The sequence below is a fragment of the Euleptes europaea genome, chromosome 18 (assembly GCF_029931775.1).
Source record: "Euleptes europaea isolate rEulEur1 chromosome 18, rEulEur1.hap1, whole genome shotgun sequence".
NCBI lineage: Eukaryota > Metazoa > Chordata > Lepidosauria > Squamata > Sphaerodactylidae > Euleptes > Euleptes europaea.
This window is the reverse complement of record NC_079329.1, coordinates 14,604,513-14,623,368: the sequence shown is the minus strand read 5'-3', so window position 1 is coordinate 14,623,368 and position 18,856 is coordinate 14,604,513. Positions and strand designations below refer to the sequence as shown.

Genomic DNA, 18,856 nt, shown 5'->3' with positions numbered 1-18,856 from the left:
ATCTATATTCCCAACGGAGTTTCTCCTGGCGTTTTAGGAGTTTTATGAGGTTTTAACGGGGGAGGAGGGAAACCGCATGATCTACTTCACTTGGCAAGTTTATACCTTAGGGCGGTTGTCTCCAAATGCATTTAGATTACTTTAGCTTGTTGTTCCTCCCCTTTTTTTCTTAAAAAGATAGTCTCAAGGCAGACTTGCGAAATACCAAAGGCCAATTATCAATGTGTAGCTTCATATTGTAAAATCTGAGCAAACATAGAGCAATGGAAATTTACCCTTACCAACAGCACTGCTGTGAACAAATTCAATGCCCCTGGGCCTTGGGTGGTACAGAGAAAGAGAGGGCGGCACCTTTACCTCCGTGGATAGTTGCCCATTGAATTGTCCAGGCCTACTGGGTTTTTCGATCACTGCAGGGTGTCAGGAGCTGCTGGCCCGATTCTAACACTTCACTTTGCGTGCCACCAGAACAGCTGGCTGAATAAAGAGCCACGAGTGCTTCGAGTCTGTTCGCCGCACCCCTCGAGATGCAGCGAAGCGGTCTGTCCCAGGCAGCAGATCGTCAGGGTACCACAAAAGGGCTTCACATCGACGTAGTTGTGCCGCTGGGGGCAAAGTCGTTTTCTGTCTTCGATATGGCTTCTTCCGATGCAGGATTCAGATTGACCGATTCAGGATTCTGATTGACCTTGGTATCTGGATATGACTTATTCTTGCCTACAAAGAGAGATGGGAGGGGGGAGTTAGCGAGACGCCCTGTCACTGTCATCCACAACACCCCCCGCAGCCCGGTTTCATCCTTGCCCCTTCGCTGGCTTTGCTGCCTGCACCACCATCCCACGACCGAGTCCCAATCCCTTGCGGAAATACAGACTCACGTTTCCTATAAGTCAAACACAGCATGACTCCACCTAGGAGGCAAAGCGCGAACCCGAGCACGAGCACTGGCCAAGTCCAAATAGCAACGGTCCCTGTAGCAGAAGCTGGAGATGAATGGGTCAGTGTGAGTGAGCATGAACAGGGCACCACTTCCGTCCCTGAACTCTGGGGGCGCTGGGGTGTAGGGCAAGGAAGTCCATCACCTTCCCCTTTCGGTTGCCAAGGGGCTGCCAACTCCAGCGGGGCATCCCACACTTTGTGTTGCACCTGGCAGATGTAGCTGACTCTGGGGTCCGTCTCTTGGAGCCAGAGGACGCTCTGCATGGAGAATGTCCCGTTAGGCAGCGTCTGGGGTAGAGATTCTGTCGGCGGTTGAGGCGCCCCGTTTCGCAGCCAACGAATGTGAACGTCCTGGGGGTAAAATCCACTCGCCAGGCACCGGAGCACTTCGAGGGTGTCCCCTGACACAAAGGTGAAAACCTGAAGGCTTGGGAGAGCTGTAAGAAGAGAACGCAAGTTCAAGACCCTAGGGCAGGGGTGTCGAACTCGATGGTTACGCTGGCCGGATAGGACATAAATGTCAGTTGGTTGGGCCAGGCCCTGCCTCGCCACCCTAGATTGGGAGCGGGGGGAGGGTGGCAGCCTCGTGAGCCGGATAAGAGCTCTCAAGAGGCCGGATTTGGCCCACGGGCCTTATGCTTGACACCCCTGCCCTAGATAATGAACAACAGCAAAATGTGCCAAGCCCACAAAAAGTTCCCTGAAAAATCTAATGAAAGCTACCAGAGGAAGACCGAGACTGAATCCGCGAGGGCACTTCAAGCACATTTCAGTCCCTCTGCCACTGTTGGGGTACACATGTGGGTTTTTAATTCACTTATATTGGGTTTCTGAATTGACACTAAAGCCCATGCAGAAAAGTTGACCATAACGCGATCTTTTGTATTTGCTCCACCCCTGCACCGAAGCATTTACGGAAGGAACCCTGAAAAATCACAAACGCGGCTTAGCTATGCAAGCGACCATTGCCAATGGCCATGCAAATGAAGGAGCGAAGGAGCAGGCGAGTGGGGGGGGGGAGGTGGAATTTCTCTTTTTGCATCGGGACCGTGAATAGGCATTTTAAAGGTCGCGTTTAAAGAAAGAGCTTTGAGCGAGCATCAAAACTGACCCTGCGTAAATGGCCCTGGATCCCTTGGAAAGGGTCTCCCCTTACCTTGCAATTGGATCTGGAAGTCTTCTTTGAGCGGGCCTTCCAGCGATTGGTGCCTGACGCGGCATGAGAAGTTGGCGTTCGAGTCGGCGAGGCCTGGCGTGAGTTCCCAGACGCTGCTCGCATTGTATAAGCCATTCGGACTGATGTGGTGAAGGGACGTTCGGGGGCCTTCCACCACCGCCCCATCTTTCAGCCATTCCACAGTGATGTTGCCGGGGTAAAAACCCGATGCCGTGCAGGTCAGTGCCGCCCGCTTGCCAAGTTGCAGCTTCGTGGATCCGAGCGCTACGTGTGGCTCAGCTGGAGGCAGAGAGGGAGGTTAGGAGATCTAGAGGCTCGCCTGAAGTCGTCTCCAAGCCTCAGAGCCCTCCCAAGAGAGCCAGCGTGGTGTAGGGGTTCAGAGCGGTGGACTCTGATCTGGAGAACCGGGTTTGATTCCCCGCTCCTCCACCTGAGCGGCAGAGGGTCATCTGGTGAACTGGGTTTGTTCCCCTGCTCCTCCACATGAAGCCAGCTGGATGACCTTGGGCTAGTCACAGCTCTCTCAGCCCCACCTACCTCACAGGGTGTCTGTTGAGGGGAGGAGGGAAAGTGATTATAAGACGGTTTGATTCTGCCTTAGGTGGTAGAGAAAGTCGGCATATAAAAAACAACTCTTCTTCTTCAATCTCTCCTGACTAGGGATGGACAAAGATGTTCTTTTTGGTTCTCATTACCTTTCAGTTAATTTAATTGCTAGAGTTCCCTTTTCTTGGGGGTCGGGGGCTGCTAAAGTTTTAGGCTATTATATGTGATGTATATGAAATCCCAAAATAATGTGAAAATCCCTCAATGTAATGGGGAACAGTTGCTGCCAAGGAGCAGAAAATGAACCCAAATAAAGTTGCATGGGTTCTATTCACATGGAAAGCAAAGATGAAAAGGTTTGAGTCAAAGGACAGGGCTACAGAGTTCAGGAAGAAGAAGAATTGGTTTTTATATGCCAACTTTCTCTACCACTTAAGGAAGAATCAAACCGGCTTACAATCAAAAGAATCAAACCGGCTTTCCCTCCCCACAACAGACACCCTGTGAGGTAGGTGGGGCTGAGAGAGTGTGACTAGCCCAAGGTCACCCAGATGGCTTCATGTGGAGGAGTGGGGAATCGATCCCGGTTCTCCAGATCAGAGTCCGCTGCTACAAACCACTGCTCTGAACCACTACACCACGCTGGCTCTCCAGTCTCCAATATAAAACCAAAATTTAAAAAATGCTAGTCACGATTGCTGCTAAACTTAACCAAATGCAGCCCTAAATAAAACCAACCGCCTCCTAAAGATCAAAAGCATGAAGAAAGAAGACGATTGAAGAATCGCGAATGAAATGGGAATTCTATTTTGAATATGTTAAATGGTATGGGTAGACCATAAACAGATAACATATAATGATCAGCTTATAAAATTGAGTCTATAGTATAGAACGAATGTATTAAGCAAATAGTAGAACACTGGAACAATATATTAGATGTATGATGAAATATACACCCTGAAGGAGTTTAAACTGTGCGAATTTAAGTGCATGTAATTTTCTTGTTTTATTTTGTTTTTGTTTTTTAAATATTAATAAAATATCTTTTTTTAAAAAGTGACCAGCCACATGTGGGGACACGAGGCCTTTATAACATGAGAATTAGCCTTGAGGGTCCAGGAATTGGGAGAGGTCCTTCTCTGCCAGAGACCCTGGAAAGCAGCTGTCGGTTAGAACAGACAACAGTCAGTAAAACTGACCAATCCTGGGTCTAATTTGATGTGACAGCTTGATATATGTCTACCATTTTCTCTAGCAGTGGACAAGGTGGGCTACTACTCTAGAGAATAAAGGGGCCCTAGTTATTACATTTGTTAGAATCATAGAGTTGGAAGGGACCACCAGGGTCATCTAGTCCAACCCCCTGCACAATGCAGGAAATTCACAACTACCTCCCCCCCCCACACCCCTAGTGAACCCTACTCCGTGCCCAGAAGACGGTCAAGGTGCCCTCCCTCTCATCATCCGCCTAAGGTCATAGAATCGGCATTGCTGACAGATGGCTCTGTTAGAAAATTTTCCTAATGTCTAGACGGAAACTCTTTTGATTTAATTTCAACCCGTTGGTTCTGGTCTGACCCTCTGGGGCAAGAGAAAACAACTCGGCACCCTCCTCTATATGGCAACCCTTCAAGTATTTGAAGATGGTTATCATATCCCTTCTCAGCCTTCTCCTCTTCAGGCTAAACATCCCCAGCTCCTTCAACCTTTCCTTATAGGACTTGGTCTCCAGACCACTCACCATCTTTGTCATGCTCCTCTGGACACGTTCCAGCTTGTCTACATCCTTCTTAAATTGAGGTGCCCCAAACTGAACACAATGCTTTAGGTGAGGTCTAACCAGAGAAGCAAAGCGATACCATCACTTTAAGTGATCTGGACACTATGCTTTCAAGCCTGCTTGACTTCAGAGGAGCCTAGGGCAGCAGTCAGCGTTTAGCATCTGAAGAGCGGCCACAGGGAAGCCACGGCACCATTACCTTCTTTGAATTAATGCTCTGAAAGGTGGGACATGGGGCAGAGCCTCTCCCAAACATCCCGTCGTCTGGGGAGGTGCGGCTCGTAGGGGAGAAGGTGCTCCTTACCCCCCGCCCATCTTCCCTTGGGATTTCTCACCTTCCAGCTTCAAGTCAAAGCTTCCCTCGTCTTTTTCAGGCGTGAAAACAACAACACACGTGTAAACCCCAGAATCGGCGTCCTGGATCCGTGGGAGAAGCAGGGAAGCATCGCCCGCCCGCAGCCGCTCGTCGGACATCTCTGCCCTGGGCCTTGTTGCTGTGAATTTTCCGGCCAAATACTTGGCAACTGTCTCTTGGTCTCTTTTCCAAAATACAGCTAGGTCAGTCAGGGTTACGGGCCTTGGGTCTGAGAAGTTACACGACAGCCGTAGATCAGATAAAGGCAAGGCACGGATCGAGGACTGGGGCACTTCCACCTTCAGAACTGCCCCTGAAAAAGACAGAGAAGAAGAAGAGTTGGTTTTTATATGCCGACTTTCTCTACCACTTAAGGCGGAATCAAACCGGCTTACAGTTGCCTTCCCTTCCCCACAACAGACACCCTGTTAGGTGGGTGAGGCTGAGACAGCGTGACCAGCCCAAGGTCACCCAGCTGGCTTCGCGTGGAGGAGTGGGGAAACAAATCCAGCTCACCAGATTAGCCTTTGCTGCTCATGTGGAGTGGAGAATCAAACCCGGTTCTCCATATCAGACTCCACTGCTCCAAACCACTACACCACGCTGTCTCACTAGAGAAGGTGTACCAGGAAGGGAATGGGATATGCATGACAGAGGGAGAAGCCAGGAGAACAAGGCTTCGTTTTTGCCCAAGAACTGTCCTGGACTGCCAGGAACATTCTAAGCGCCACAAGGGCATTCCATGTGCAGAGCACATTTCTCCCACCTCTAAATAATGCCAATTCATAGTTCCAGCCCCAATCAAAATATGTGAGTAGGATCTCCCATAGCTCTTTAGTGGTGTGACTGTGGAGGGAATTAGGATTAGAGCCATGGCCAGCAATAATGGGGGAGGTTGTTTTAATCCCTTCCCTGGCCTGTTTTCCTATGGCCCTCTCATCTTCCCCCATACACCCTTGGAGGAAAACAGACAGAGCAGCAGGACATCCATATGGGGGGTATTCTCTATGCTTTCGCCCATTCCCCCTCGCATTAATCCTGAAGGGCTTTTTGCCAGTGGTTTACACTGCTATATTGCTATAGTGCTATAGCTATATTGCTACAGTGTTAACAATGCTACGGTGATACAGCAACTACTGGTTTTTTGTTTTTTTTTGAAAAGCCAACAACTGCAGTGGTATGGGATGGTGATGAGGAGGGAAATGTGGGTGTAGGTGGATACCGAGAGAAAATCGTGCCAATGTGGTGTGGCCAAGGAGGTGAATTGTCTCTGGGCAGGTACAGCCATAATGGAGAAATCCAATATTTTATTGTAGGCATGACTGGGCAGCCCCATGGCTCCCCAGCCCACTCCCCGCCTCTCAAAAAAATGGTCGACGAAAGATGTGGAGTTTATAATACTCTACAGTGTCACTCAGGGTTGCTGTTACCATATAGTGCTCGTGTGCCAAAGCTGAGAGGGGTTGACTACAACAGCCTTGTAGAGTAGGCCCTCCGTATTCAATTGTATTAGACTGCTAGGGTTGCCAGGCCCCCTACCCTGGTCACTGGTGGGGGATTGGGGGCACAGGGTTTCCAAATCCAGGTGGAGAAACTCCTGAGGATTTGGGGATGGAGCCTAGAGAGGACAGGAATCTCAGTAGTGCACAAATAGGGTTGCCGGGTCCCTCTTTGCCACCTGTGGGAAGTTTTTTGGGCGGAGCCTGAGGAGGGCAGGATTTGGGAGAGGGGAGAGATGCCAATGCTATAGAGTCCAATTGCCAAAGCAGCCATTTCCTCCAGGTGAACTGATCTCTATTGGCTGGAGGTCAGTTGTAATAGCAGGAGATCGCCAACTAGTACCTGGAGGTTTAGCAAAAATTCAAGCAGCCAACCGAGCGCTAAGGAGAAAAAGATACAAGCATAAGAATATTTTGTGATTAAAAGGAGAAACAACTTGAGGCTTTTGGCTGAAGAAGCTGTCTTTTAGACAGTGAAAGCGTTGAAACCATCCGGAAAGTGCTTCCAGCTTTGACACGCCTCTTCTCATGTTTCATCTGCTTCTTTGAAAAGAAATATACAAAAATAAGTCATTGTACTTACCTTTGAAAGACATTCATTGCAAAAACTGATCATCTATTGTGGTAGCTTGCTAGCTACACTCTATCTTTGTATATATGTTTATATATGTATCTTTATCCATGTTGGCTACTTGCACTTGTATATAATAGAACTGCACTCTTGCATATAATTCGTGAGTTTGTGGGCTTCCTGTTTGTGGTTCGCCACTGTGTGAACAGACTGCTGGACCTGATGGGCCAGCACTGCTTTTCTTACGTTCTTAACTTGCTCACCCCTTCAAAACCCATCGACTGCCCTCATTTGAATGCAGGCCCCTCTCTTCCCCTCCCCAGGGTAAAATGAAGACCCCCCCCCTTTGGGAGGGTGGGAACCGTTTACTGTAGCAAAGTAACCCAGAAGTCCAGCGCCTCCTCCCTGTCAACCTTTATTCTAGGATGGGCGTCCACAAAGTCTATCTTGTCAGGAACAGGCGCCTGTTCCAAGCTGATCTCCCACTGATGCCTTACTGACGCATTTTCCCCGGGGAGGGGCTGAAGACTAACAATTTCTGTCTCCCCCCCCAAAATAAAACCGATTGTGTTTCCTGCCAACTGCAGCCCTTCGCTCTTGTTCCTGCTCCCTCCCTATGGGCATGGGGGGGGCAAGTGGGGGACAATTGGATCCCTCTGTCTCTCCCCAGTTTATCGAATCTAATACCATTTATGCATGGGAGGCTTTGCCTTGGATTTGGCACTCTTTAGATGCCTTTCCCCCCATCCATATTCTCAACAATAAGCCCCCCTGTGAATTACCCCCCTGCAGAGTTTTGAGAATTCGGATGGGGAAAATGTGCATCTACAGCAGGGGTGGGGAACGTCAGGCCCGGGGGCCGTATAAGGCCCGCGAAATCATTTGGTCTGGCCCTTTGTGGGTCCTGGCAGATCTCTAGCTCAGAAGGATTTAAGACTGGAGATCTGCCCCCTCGCGCGGGGCATTACTGGACCGAGCTCCTTCGCCTACAAGCCCTGAGCGGCTTGTCGCTCACTCCGTCTTGTGTTTGCTGCCCTGCCTGAATTTTTTGGGCCCAGCTGGGGACGGCACAGCTCAAAAGCGAGTCGCTCTACATGGCAGACACTCGGAGCCATCTCCGGTCGTGCCTCTTGACTCAATGTTTGACCAAATATAGCAGGCTAATTTTTAAGTTGAGAATTTTGTATGGCTGGCGAATGATGTTATAAATATCCAAATGGCCCTTGGCAGAAAAAAGGTTCCCCACCCCTGATCTACAGAGTGGCAAATCCAAGGCAAAACCTTCCAGGAATAAATGGCCAAGGAGTTGGAAGGATCATCAAGTCCGGTGGTTCCCATATCTTTCGGGGGCCCGCCCCCTTGGTCCCACAAACTCAACCCCAGCGCCCCCCACCCTATCCAACCACACAGTTGAAGGGGCCCTCCTCTAGCACCCCCTGCTGCCCCCTGCCTCTTAGTGCCCCCTTGGTAATCCCCCCCGGGGGTGGTACTTTGGGAACTTTGGGAACCAGCGATCCAGCCCCATCCCCGGCAAAATGCAGGAAATGCACCACTGCCTCCCCCCACCCACACCCCCAGCGACCCCCTACTCCGGGCCCAGGAGATGGCCAAGGCGCCCCCCCTTCTCAAGGCCGGTTGCGCACGTCGCAAAACCATCTCCTCTCCCGCCCGACCGCGCCAACAGCAGCAGCGACAGCCGGGCCCCGACCCAACCAGGGAGATCCCCACGCTCCCCCCCCCGGGGGAAGTCACCTCTACTCACAGGTAGACTGCAGCAGGAGCAGCAGGGGCCACGGGAAGGCGGCGCGGGAGCCCCGCATGGTCGCCGCGGCGGGGCTGGTTCAGTTGCGCTGCTGCGCGCACAGTCGGCGCTCGGGGGAGGGAAGCGCCACCGCCAGCCGCTGCCCCCGACCCAGGGCGGGTTCAGACGTGATCGGGGCAAGCAGCCTCGCGAGGAAGCCGCGGTCCGGTCCCCGGGGGTGCTGATCGCCGGGCCAACTGCCCGTCGTGGCTAGTTTCGTTTTCTCTCCATGGCTTGTCGTTGGCTTGCTGCGCGCAGCCCTTTCGCTTGGCGCACCGCCGCTCCAAAGAAAGGGCTTCGGGCGCTTCTGCCGACGCCCGCCAGAAGTTTGTTTCCTTCCCTTAAAGTTTCCGGCTTCTTTTCTCCCTTCTAGATCCCTGGTTCCCAACCAGGGGTCCGCGAGAACTAAATTCAGGCCCGCGAAACAAAGTTATAAACCCATAATAAATGAATATTTTCAATTAAAAGTTCTCTATTATAAAAATATATATTCAAATAGTATTCTAAGTTTAATGTTTAAGTAACAGTTATGATTGAAGTTTATTTTCAAATTCCCGGAATTTTTGTTTTGAACCTTGGGGTCCCTGCACCGAACAAAAAAGTCCGAGTGGTCCCTGGTCAAAAAAAGGTCGGGAACCACTGCTCTAGATAATTCACAGCGGGTAGCCGGGTTAGTCTGTCTGCAGTCGTAGAAAAGGGCAAGGGTCCAGGAGCACCTTCAAGACTCGCACAAATATTTCCTGGTAGGGTAGGAGCTTTCGGGAGCCACAGCTCACTTCTTCAGATACCTGAAGATATTTTTGTTAGTCTTGAAGGTGCTTGTAAATCTGCTATTGTTGCTTTTGTAAATTTGGCACTGTCACCTTTAGTGTTTTATGACACTATTATTATTGTCTGCAGAGCCGACTACTGTTTGTTACTACAGCTTAACTGTACAGTTTTTAGTGAGTCCTTCGTACTATACTAACCTCCAGGTACTAGCTGGAGATCTGCTCTTACAACTGATCTCCAGCCGGTTGAGATCAGTTCTCCCGGAGAAAATGGCTGCTTTGGTAGTGAATTTTAGAAGGTATGACATTAACATTTCAGTACCCCACCCACCCCGCTCCACAAACAGCAGTCAATGAAATGGGTGGGAGGTGTTAAGCGAATACCAATACATAGAGTTGCCAACCTCCAGGTAGTGGGGAATCAAACAACAACCTCATGCTCCGCCCTGAAAACCTCCCGCCAGTGGCGGAGAAGGACCTGGCAACCCTAATTATGGATTGGCCCCAATCCACATAATCTTGGGTAAAACCTCCCAATGGGGAGAAGCGGTCATTGCCAGACAGCTGGGCGGTCTAACGTGCTCAAAGTTATCATTGTCTGACTAGGATGTCGGAGAAGCAGATTCAAACCCCCATTCAGCCAGGGAAGCTCGCTGGGTGCCCTGGGGCCAGACCCACGTTCTCTGCCTACTAGGGTTGCCAATCTCCAGGTACTAGTTGGAGATCTCCTGCTATTACAATTGATATCCAGCATATAGAGATCAGTTCACCTGGAGAAAATGGCCGTTTTGGCAATTGGACTCTATGGCATTGAAGCCCCTCCCCAAAACCTGCCCTCCTCAGGCTCCACCCCCACAACCTCCCGCTGGTGGCGAAGAGGGACCCGGCAACCCTACTGCCTAGCCTACCTCACAGGGTTGTTGTGAGGATAAAATGGAAAAAGGGAAATTATGTAAGACACCTGGGGTCTCCATGGGGGGGGGAGAAGGTGGGATATAAATGAAGAAGCAAATAAAATATTTATACAATACAACTCAGTATTATTTCAGTGAAAGAGCTAGAATTTGGCAGGGGGGATTCCACTCTTTGGCCAAAATGTTGGGAGGCAGGAGCAAATTTACATCTTGGTAATTGGTCAGACTATTTCTTGCACTCGTTTCTTTACCTCTCCAGAAGGGGTAGCCCCTCTCCCATCATGGCCCTCAAAAGGCTTTAAGAGGGGAGTGGACATGTTCATGGAAGAGAGGGTTATTCAAGGCTACTAGTAAAAATGGATTCTCGTCATGATGCATGCCTATTCTCTCCAGGATCAGAGGAGCAAGCCTATTATATTAGGTGCTGTGGAAGACAGGCAGGACAACGCTGCTGTAGATGTCTTGTTTGTGGGCTTCATAGAGGCACTTGGTTGGCCACCGTGTGGACAGACTGCTGGACTTGATGGGCCTGGGTCTGATCCAGCAGGACTTTTCTTATGTTCCAAAATGGGGATGCACACTAGAACATCTCTGGGGTTAAAGCTGTCTATGAGGTGATCTCCTGCACCTTCTGGAACCCAGCCAATGTCTGCTGCATAAATGCCAACTGACCCTATTGACTGAGCTCCTGGGTTTTTTGATACCTTTCCAGGTTAAACAACTGTCCCAATATATGCCCTTTGGATGTGCCTTATTAATATTTTGTGTGTGTGGTCATTCTGCAGGGTTCATTTCCCCCTCCAGGGTCTCCTAGATGTTACATTTCACAGAGGGTGAGTGTTAAAACAGTGTCCTCCTCTCTATTTTATCCTCACAACAACAATCCTTTGAGATAGGTTAGGCTGAGAGAGAGTGTGACTTGCACAGTCTCAGCCAGCAAGCTTCCATAGCAGAGTGGGGGATTTGAACCTGGGTCTTTCTAGCGACTACACCAGACTGGCTTTTCACTGGCTGCGGCTCTTGAATCGTGCTTTGGACTGTGATCACATATTGCCAAACAAATGTTGCTTTTTGAAATATATTTTTAACTAGAAGGACAAATACTATCTTGGCTTTTAGATCAATGGCGGACTGGCAGTTTGCCATTGATCTAAAGTAAATGAACACAGCATTGTGGCAGAGTACACATGATATAAAATTAAAAAAAAAAAATGCCCATCTGTGACAAATTCACCCAGGCAGCCCTGGGTGAATTCAGCCATTTACTGTCCTTTGTTATTCAGCACTGCTTTTCCCTACTAGAGCAAACAGGTGGGGTATGAGCTCCCATTTTTGGAGCAAATCTACAGCCAGAGAGTTCATAAACATAAGAAATGAGTAGGGTTGCCAGATCCCTCTTCTGTACCAGCGGGAGGTTTTTTGGGGTGGAGCCTGAGGAAGACGGGGCTTGGGAAGAGGAGGGACTTAAATGCCATAGAGTCCAGTTGCCCAAGCAGCCATTTTCTCCAGGTGAAGTGATCTCTATCTGCTGGAAATCAGTTGTAATAGCAGGAGATCTCCAGCTAGTACCTGGGGGTTAGCAAAAAACCGTAGCACTGTGGCTGAATAAATTTTAAACAGTACAGAATAGCAGTCAATTTCTATCATTACACATCAAAGAATCCACTTGTTGACAAATCCTTTTATAGATTTCTATTGTTGCACAAAGCTCAGGTTACTGCTGCATAATGCCCAGTTGTTACATGTATTTTGTACAATTTAGTGCTGTGTTGCAGTTTATTTTGTATTAATGTATTCAAAGGTTAAATCATGCATAACTTGTGATGTGAAATAAGCATGATAGAAATTAACTAAAAAAATGACTGTACATTCTGTACTATTTATCTAGATTTATTCAGTCACAGTGCTATGGTTTTTTGCTAGTACCTGGGGGTTGGCAACCGTAGAAATGAAAGATATTTGGAAGTGGAAAATGTTGCCTCTGGACTCCCCTGGCAACTCGCCAGTTTTGAGGCTGGCTGTGGTTATGCCTGGTAACAGAAAGCCCTTTCTACATTCTCAAGGGCATTCTTTTTTCATGTGACCTTTTATGCATGGCTGTTTCCCTTGCAGTCACCCCTCCGACGACTTCGGGTCTTTGTTTGGATTATGCGTGCCGTTTCCGACCGTCAGAGGTCGTCTTGCTCTCCCCCTGCGTTTCTCTGCATTTTGCCCGCGTTTTAAATTTGCGATAAAACAGGTCCCTGAAAACACGGGCAAAACACATGGAAACGAGCGGGGAGAGCAAGGCGACCTAAAAGGCCTAGGAGGGGCCAGTGATCACCTCTCGTCCAATTACCCCGCAAAATCTCCGAAATGGCTTTGCTTACATGAGGAAACAACAGATCGTCCAAGTCACCAGAGTTAAATGGAGCATTTTTTATTATTATTGTACAAGATAACGTGAGCTTGCTAAAGCAGGCCGCAGCAACAGAAATCAGAGTCCAGGAAGAACACCTATTGTCTGGGGTAGCCCTCCATGGCAACTTTCCCTTAGTATGATTATATATATAGAAAGCTACATCCCAAGGAGAAATCCATCAGCCGAGACAGACAGTATAATTTTTTTCCAGAGAGCTGATGGCGGTTTGAAAAAGAGACCGCTGTAATGTGCGCACACTCTTTCTGCTGTAGCTGTTGATAATTGTTTCTGTACACACCCTGTCTACAGGAGCCAGTGGAGGGAGGGGCTGTGGCTCAGTGGTAGAGCATCTGCTTGGCATGCAGAAGGTCCCAGGTTCAACCCCTGGTATCTCCAATTAAAGGAACCAGGCAAGTAGGTGATGTGTAAAATCTGAGACCCTGGAGAGCTGCTGCCAGTCAGAGTAGACAATACTGACTATTTTATGGGGAGGGGCCATGGCTCAGTGATAGAGCCTCTGCTTGGCATGTGGAAGATCCCAGGTTCAACCCCTGGCATCTCCAGTTAAAGGAACCAGGCAAGTAGGTGATGTGAAAGACCTCAGCCTGAGACCCTGGAGAGCCGCTGCTGGTCTGAGTAGACAATACTGACTTTGATGGACCGAGGGTCTGATTCAGTAGAAGGCAGCTTCATGTGTTCATGTGTGTTCAGCGTGGCCATTTCTGCTCTGCTTCTTGCTCCGGCCTTTGCTACTAACCTACCTGCATCCAATTTTGGTGCTCATGCCCTCTTTCCCTTCATCTACAAACTCCATGCAGCAAAAATTCTCCAGACACCTGGCATGTTCATTATGATGAAACAATGACTTGGCACCTTTATTAAATAAAGCCAGTCTGTTGTGTTATTTATTAATTTTGACATTTACAAGCCCACCTTCCTCCCAGACAACAATTTCCATGTAGGACCTAGACCTCAAATACTGAACCCCCCCCCCCCCCCCGCTGCAGCCTCACAATTTTCACAATGGCCAAGCAGTCAGAACTCTGCAGAGCTGGCTGGCAAGGAAGGAAAAAGCATAGAAGTTGCTTGAAAGTAGGCTTGCCAACTCTAGGGTGGGAAATTCCTGGAGATTTGAGGGAGAAGCCTGGGGTTTGGGGAGAGAAGGGACCCCAGTAGGGTATAATGCCATAAAGTCCGCCCTCCAAAGCAGCCATTTTCTCCAGGGGAACTGATCTCTGTTGTCTGGAGATGAGCTGTAATTCCAGGAGATTGCCAGGGCCCAACTGGAGGTTGGCAAGCCTACTTGAAAGTCATTGTGGTACCAGGACTGCAGCAAGCTGGATCTTCTTTGCGCATCAGAAAATCCACCATATGCCAGCATGAGGAAGTCAACATCATGACCTGAAGAATCTGCTTAAACATGCCTCCCCCTTTTATTCTTGGCCTGATGAAGTAGAGTTGCCAGGTTCCTCTTCGCCACCAGTGGGAGATTTTTGGGGTGGAGCCTGAGGAGGGCAGGGTTTGGGGAGGGACTTCAGTGCCATGGAGTCCAATTGCCAAAGCGGCCACTTTCTCCAGGCGGACTGATCTCTATTGGCTGGAGATCAGCTGAATTAGCAGGAGATCTCCAGCTAGTACCTGGAGGTTGGCAACCCTACTGATGAAGAGTTTTGGGGAACACGGAAGCTTGCATACTGTTATGTGGCCTTGGGTTGTGTTGGATAGTGTTTCTGGCTTTTTGGACCAACACGGCTATAAACCAGCCAGGCAAGAGGGAAGGAGGGAGGTGGCGTTGGGATTGTCGCAAGGGGCAGCCAACTGGAATGCTGAACACTTAATTTATGCTGAACCATTAAAGAACCGGTTGCTCTTCAGCTTCATTCCCTGAGGTAGGTAGTATAAGGCATGAGTGCGAATCTACAGACTCACCACTCAAGTGATATATACCAAGGTGTATCTGGAAACATGTTTCCAGCTGTGATAGGGGACAAAGGCAATATCTGTGTGTATGCATAACTGAAAGCAATGCCTCTTTCAAATCTCTTTCAGCTTTCTCAGAAATGAATGTCTCCAAGTCATTCCCTCCTGCCTCCCACTCAGCAATGGAAGTGCTGCTTTTCTTGCTGGGGACTGAACCCAGGAGTTCAATCTCCCGCCCTGATCAAATTACTTCCCCACCCTTCTGCTCCAAGACGCTCGGAGCTTTGTCCCGAAGTCTTGATAACTTCACTTTAGCCTGAGGGAGGAGTGGAATTGTGGACAGCCAAGCATCCAAGCTGGCCCCTCTGCCCTGGCTTGTTGCTTGATCCTTAGAGATCAGCCCCAAAAGGAATGGGGAGATTTTGCCTCACGGAACCAAAGGCAGCTCCTGTGGGAGAGACAAGAAAATTATGAACCAAAAAACAAGCAGTTTGAAAAAAAATCTTTGCTGCTCAGCCTAATAAGACCAAGACTACCTGAATATTGGGATTCTCTGCAAATCTGGAACTTGGGCACAGAATTCACTATCTGGACAGTATCAATTTTAATTTATTGTTCAAAAGAACAGACATTTCTAATTCTATATATGCTTAAATAACCTTGGGTATGTGGGTCATACCTGGTGGAATTCCCAGCCACATTAATTCACAACAATAAACACCCTTTCCAAAGTTCACAGAGTCCAAAAAGTCTAGCATGGTGGCAAAACTAGACCTTCCTTCCCCCATACTCAGTATCAGGAAAATGAGCTGCTTAAAACAGAAAGTAGAAGGAGCCCAATATCAGAGTGTCCATGACCATTGAAGTCTCAGATCTTCAGCCCTGCTCACTTACCTTCCCCTCGTGAATCCAGGTTGCTTTCCTTCCGTAAAGTGAAGGAGTCAGGGCTCTCCATGTTCTCGTAGGAATCAGCATCTGCAGGAGGCACTTGGTCAGTGATGGACCCAACTATCAATCCCAGCTCTTTAGGGATACTTTACGGCATAGGGTTGCCAATCTCCAGGTGGTGGCTGAAGTTCTTCTGGAATTACAGCTGATCTCCAGACTATGGAGGTCAGTTCCCCGGAAGGAAATGGCAGCTTCCAAGGGTGGTCTCTATGGCACCACATCTCTGCTGAGTTCCAGTGTGGCGTAGTAGTTAGGAGCAGTGGACTCTAATCTGGAGAACCAGATTTGATTCCCTGATCTTTCACCCGAGCGGCGGACTCTAATCTGGTGAACCGGGTTGGTTTCCCCACTCCTACACATGAAGCCTGCTGGGTGATCTTGGGCTAGTCACAGTTCTCTCTCAGCCTCACCTACCTCACAAGGTGTCTGTTGTGGGGAGAGGAAGGGAAAGCAATGATAAATCAGTTTGAGACTCCTTAAAGGTAGACAAAATCGGGGTATAAAAACCAATTCCTCCTCCTTCTCTGGCTCTGCACTCCCCAGGTGCTACCCCCAAATATCCAGGTATTTCCCAACTTGAAGTGGGCAACCGTATTTTATGGGACTAAGGATGGTTGGAGGTGTCAGCAGATGCAATCTTATTTTTCTTCCTTCCAAGCAGAGATGTAGCATGGGTAGGTTTCCCTGGTGTGCGAGTGGAGGGATAGGGAAAGCGTCACCTGCTGGATTGTGGCCCAGAAAACTCTGAAGCGTCGGCACTCACCCTCCTCATTGCTTGTATGGAGACCTTTGCTGGTGTTGGGGCTCAAGGTTCCGTTCATCTCTTCATAGGACTGGGAGCCTGATGGAAAGAAGAAGCACCTCAGACAGTGCTAGGCTAAGTACTCTTGGAGAGAGGGTCTTGGCCAAAGGGAAGACTTTGCTGCAGTCAAACAAAGAGCAGCAGGATAAAAGGGAAATTAATAGTAGACATCAAGGTGTGGAGAGATCATAGAATCGTTGAATAGAATCATAGATGGCCATCTATAATCCAACCCCCTGCTTAATGCAGGATCAGCCTAGAGCATCCCTGACTAGTGTTTGTCCAGCCTCTGTTTAAAGACTGCCTGTGACGGGGAGCTCACCACCTCCCTCGGGAGCTGATTCCACTGTCGAACAACTCAGTGTAAAAAAAATTTCCCCCTAATATCCAGCCGGTAGATCTAGATGTCTTCCAGACCACCTTACTGCTGTGGTTTGGATCGCTAAGTCGATCAGGTTATTTCTGAGCTTCTTCAGTTTCCTTTCAATATCACTTGGGCCCGCTGACTACTTCGGGGCTTTGCTTTGATTATGCTTGCATTTTCCAACAGTCAGAGCTCGCCTCGCTCTCCCTGCGGGTTTGCCCCGCGTTTTCTGGACGCTGGCTAAACACAAATCCAGAAAATGCGGGCCAAAATGCACGGAAATGGGCGGGGAGAGCGAGGCGACCTCTAACGGTCAGAAAATGCAAAGCCCTGAAGTAGTCGGTGGGGTGACCGAGAAGAAACAGCCATAGCATAAATGGCTTTGCTGTCCCTGCTTTCCCCCTGTGGTTTCTCAAATCTCATTCCAATGGTCTACCCTGTTTAGCTGTTGTTTTTAATTTGCACACTTGCAGGCAAACCTTTTGAGTTCCTTGTATGCATTGAGTTGGATGCCATGTTGCATAGGCAGGATAGCAAAAAAAAAACAACCCACACAAAAAAAAGTTTATTGCTGGGTGGGGGAACCAGCACACACTAATAGCCATGTGGGTCGGGCAGCTGCAGTGGAGAGGGGGAAGAGAGCGACATGTTTCTTATTGCCTCCTGTGTAAGAAACTAGTAAAGACTAAATTGGTGTGTGCGTTATATAACTGTATCAAGACTCAAATACTTAGTGCCAAACAGTAAGAAATTCTAAACAATCCTATAGGAAAATAGTAATACAACAGTAAATATACTACAGTATCGTAGCTGAATCAGTCCATGGTACACGTAGAGCAACTGTCCATGTGCTGAGTTGGCAACCAAACATGAAAGTAACGAAGTGGAAGCTTAGCGTTGCCACAAAGCTGGTCGTAAACAGAAGCCAGACGCCACAAGATAAGGGTTCTTATTTCGGGTACACTTCCTCAATTGCTGATTTATGCATTTTCAGGGTGTTCCAAGGACACAAATAGTTTACAAGCATTCCCGGAGACGCACTTTGGCAGACTTCCAGGAGACGGCACGTAGGCTAGTATTTGCCAATAGCTGTCAAAGATAGCCGCTCAACCTCTGCCTACATATGAGTAAAAATCTTTCCGTCGTCTTCCACGAACGTTTTTGACAAGACTGGCACCCAGTTCTTGTGTGCTTTGCCGGAGAATAAGCCAGCGCTACCTTTCGGGCAAGCGGGAAGCTCCTCTTGTGACTGGCCGTGATCTTTGGCAGTCTCCCGTAAGCACGCCTCCCTAGAGATGGACCAAGATGACGGACCTTTGTGCTCCCTTCAAAATTCAAAGAGCTCAAAGGTAAGGCCAACATACTGAATTTTCATGAAACATGGCATGACTTCATCTCATATACAAACCAGAAAGAAATTCAACATGTATCCAAACCATTTCAAAGATTATGGGAAATGAATTAAAGTTATAACAATCCTTCCTCTGCTTTTTTCTCTCTCACTCCTAACTGTATTTACCATCTAATTCGTAATTGTACTCCTCTTATACTTGTATATTTATCAATTTGTTTACAAGAATACTAAGCCACCGACCATAAGTGCTGCAAAGATAGTTTTCCGTTTTTTTATTGTTTCTGTCTTGTCTGTTTGACAGTCTTATATTGTTTGTTTACATGTTTGTGAATTGGAATTGTATTTATATATGTTAATAAAAAAAAAAATTTAAATTCAAAGAGCCAAACCGCATTTTACAATTACCTGTTGAAGCCTCGCTGCTCCCATCCTGCTTGTCCACTTGGGGGTCCAGAGACAGCTGCAGGCGCAAACCTAGAGGCAGAGATCACCATGGGTGGGCACCGAAGGCTCAAGCCATTTTAGGTTACATCCCAAAGAATCGCTAAGGTGATCACTTCATATTCTTATATTTGGCACGCTAAGTTCCACTGGGGGAGGGTCTGCATCCCCCAAAAGAATACCGATAGAAAAGGAGTCAGAAGTCAGCTGCAAAGATGTTCAGTGGTTTAGAAAGCAAGGGAGCTCTCGGCAAATCCGAGGGTCAGCTACACCA

General features: G+C 48.5%; 1 protein-coding gene across 1 annotated transcript; it reads right to left on the bottom strand.

Annotated features, from left to right (window-relative positions):
* Positions 1-583: 583 nt before the first annotated feature.
* On the bottom strand, positions 584-8,687 carry LOC130490449 (tyrosine-protein phosphatase non-receptor type substrate 1-like). Its single transcript, XM_056864277.1, has 5 exons — positions 8,630-8,687; positions 4,778-5,110; positions 2,096-2,395; positions 879-1,376; positions 584-717 (listed from the first exon to the last, which is right to left on the bottom strand). The coding sequence occupies exons 1-5, from the start codon at positions 8,685-8,687 to the stop codon at positions 584-586; spliced, it is 1,323 nt and encodes a 440-aa protein (XP_056720255.1).
* Between the last annotated feature and the right edge of the window lie 10,169 nt (positions 8,688-18,856).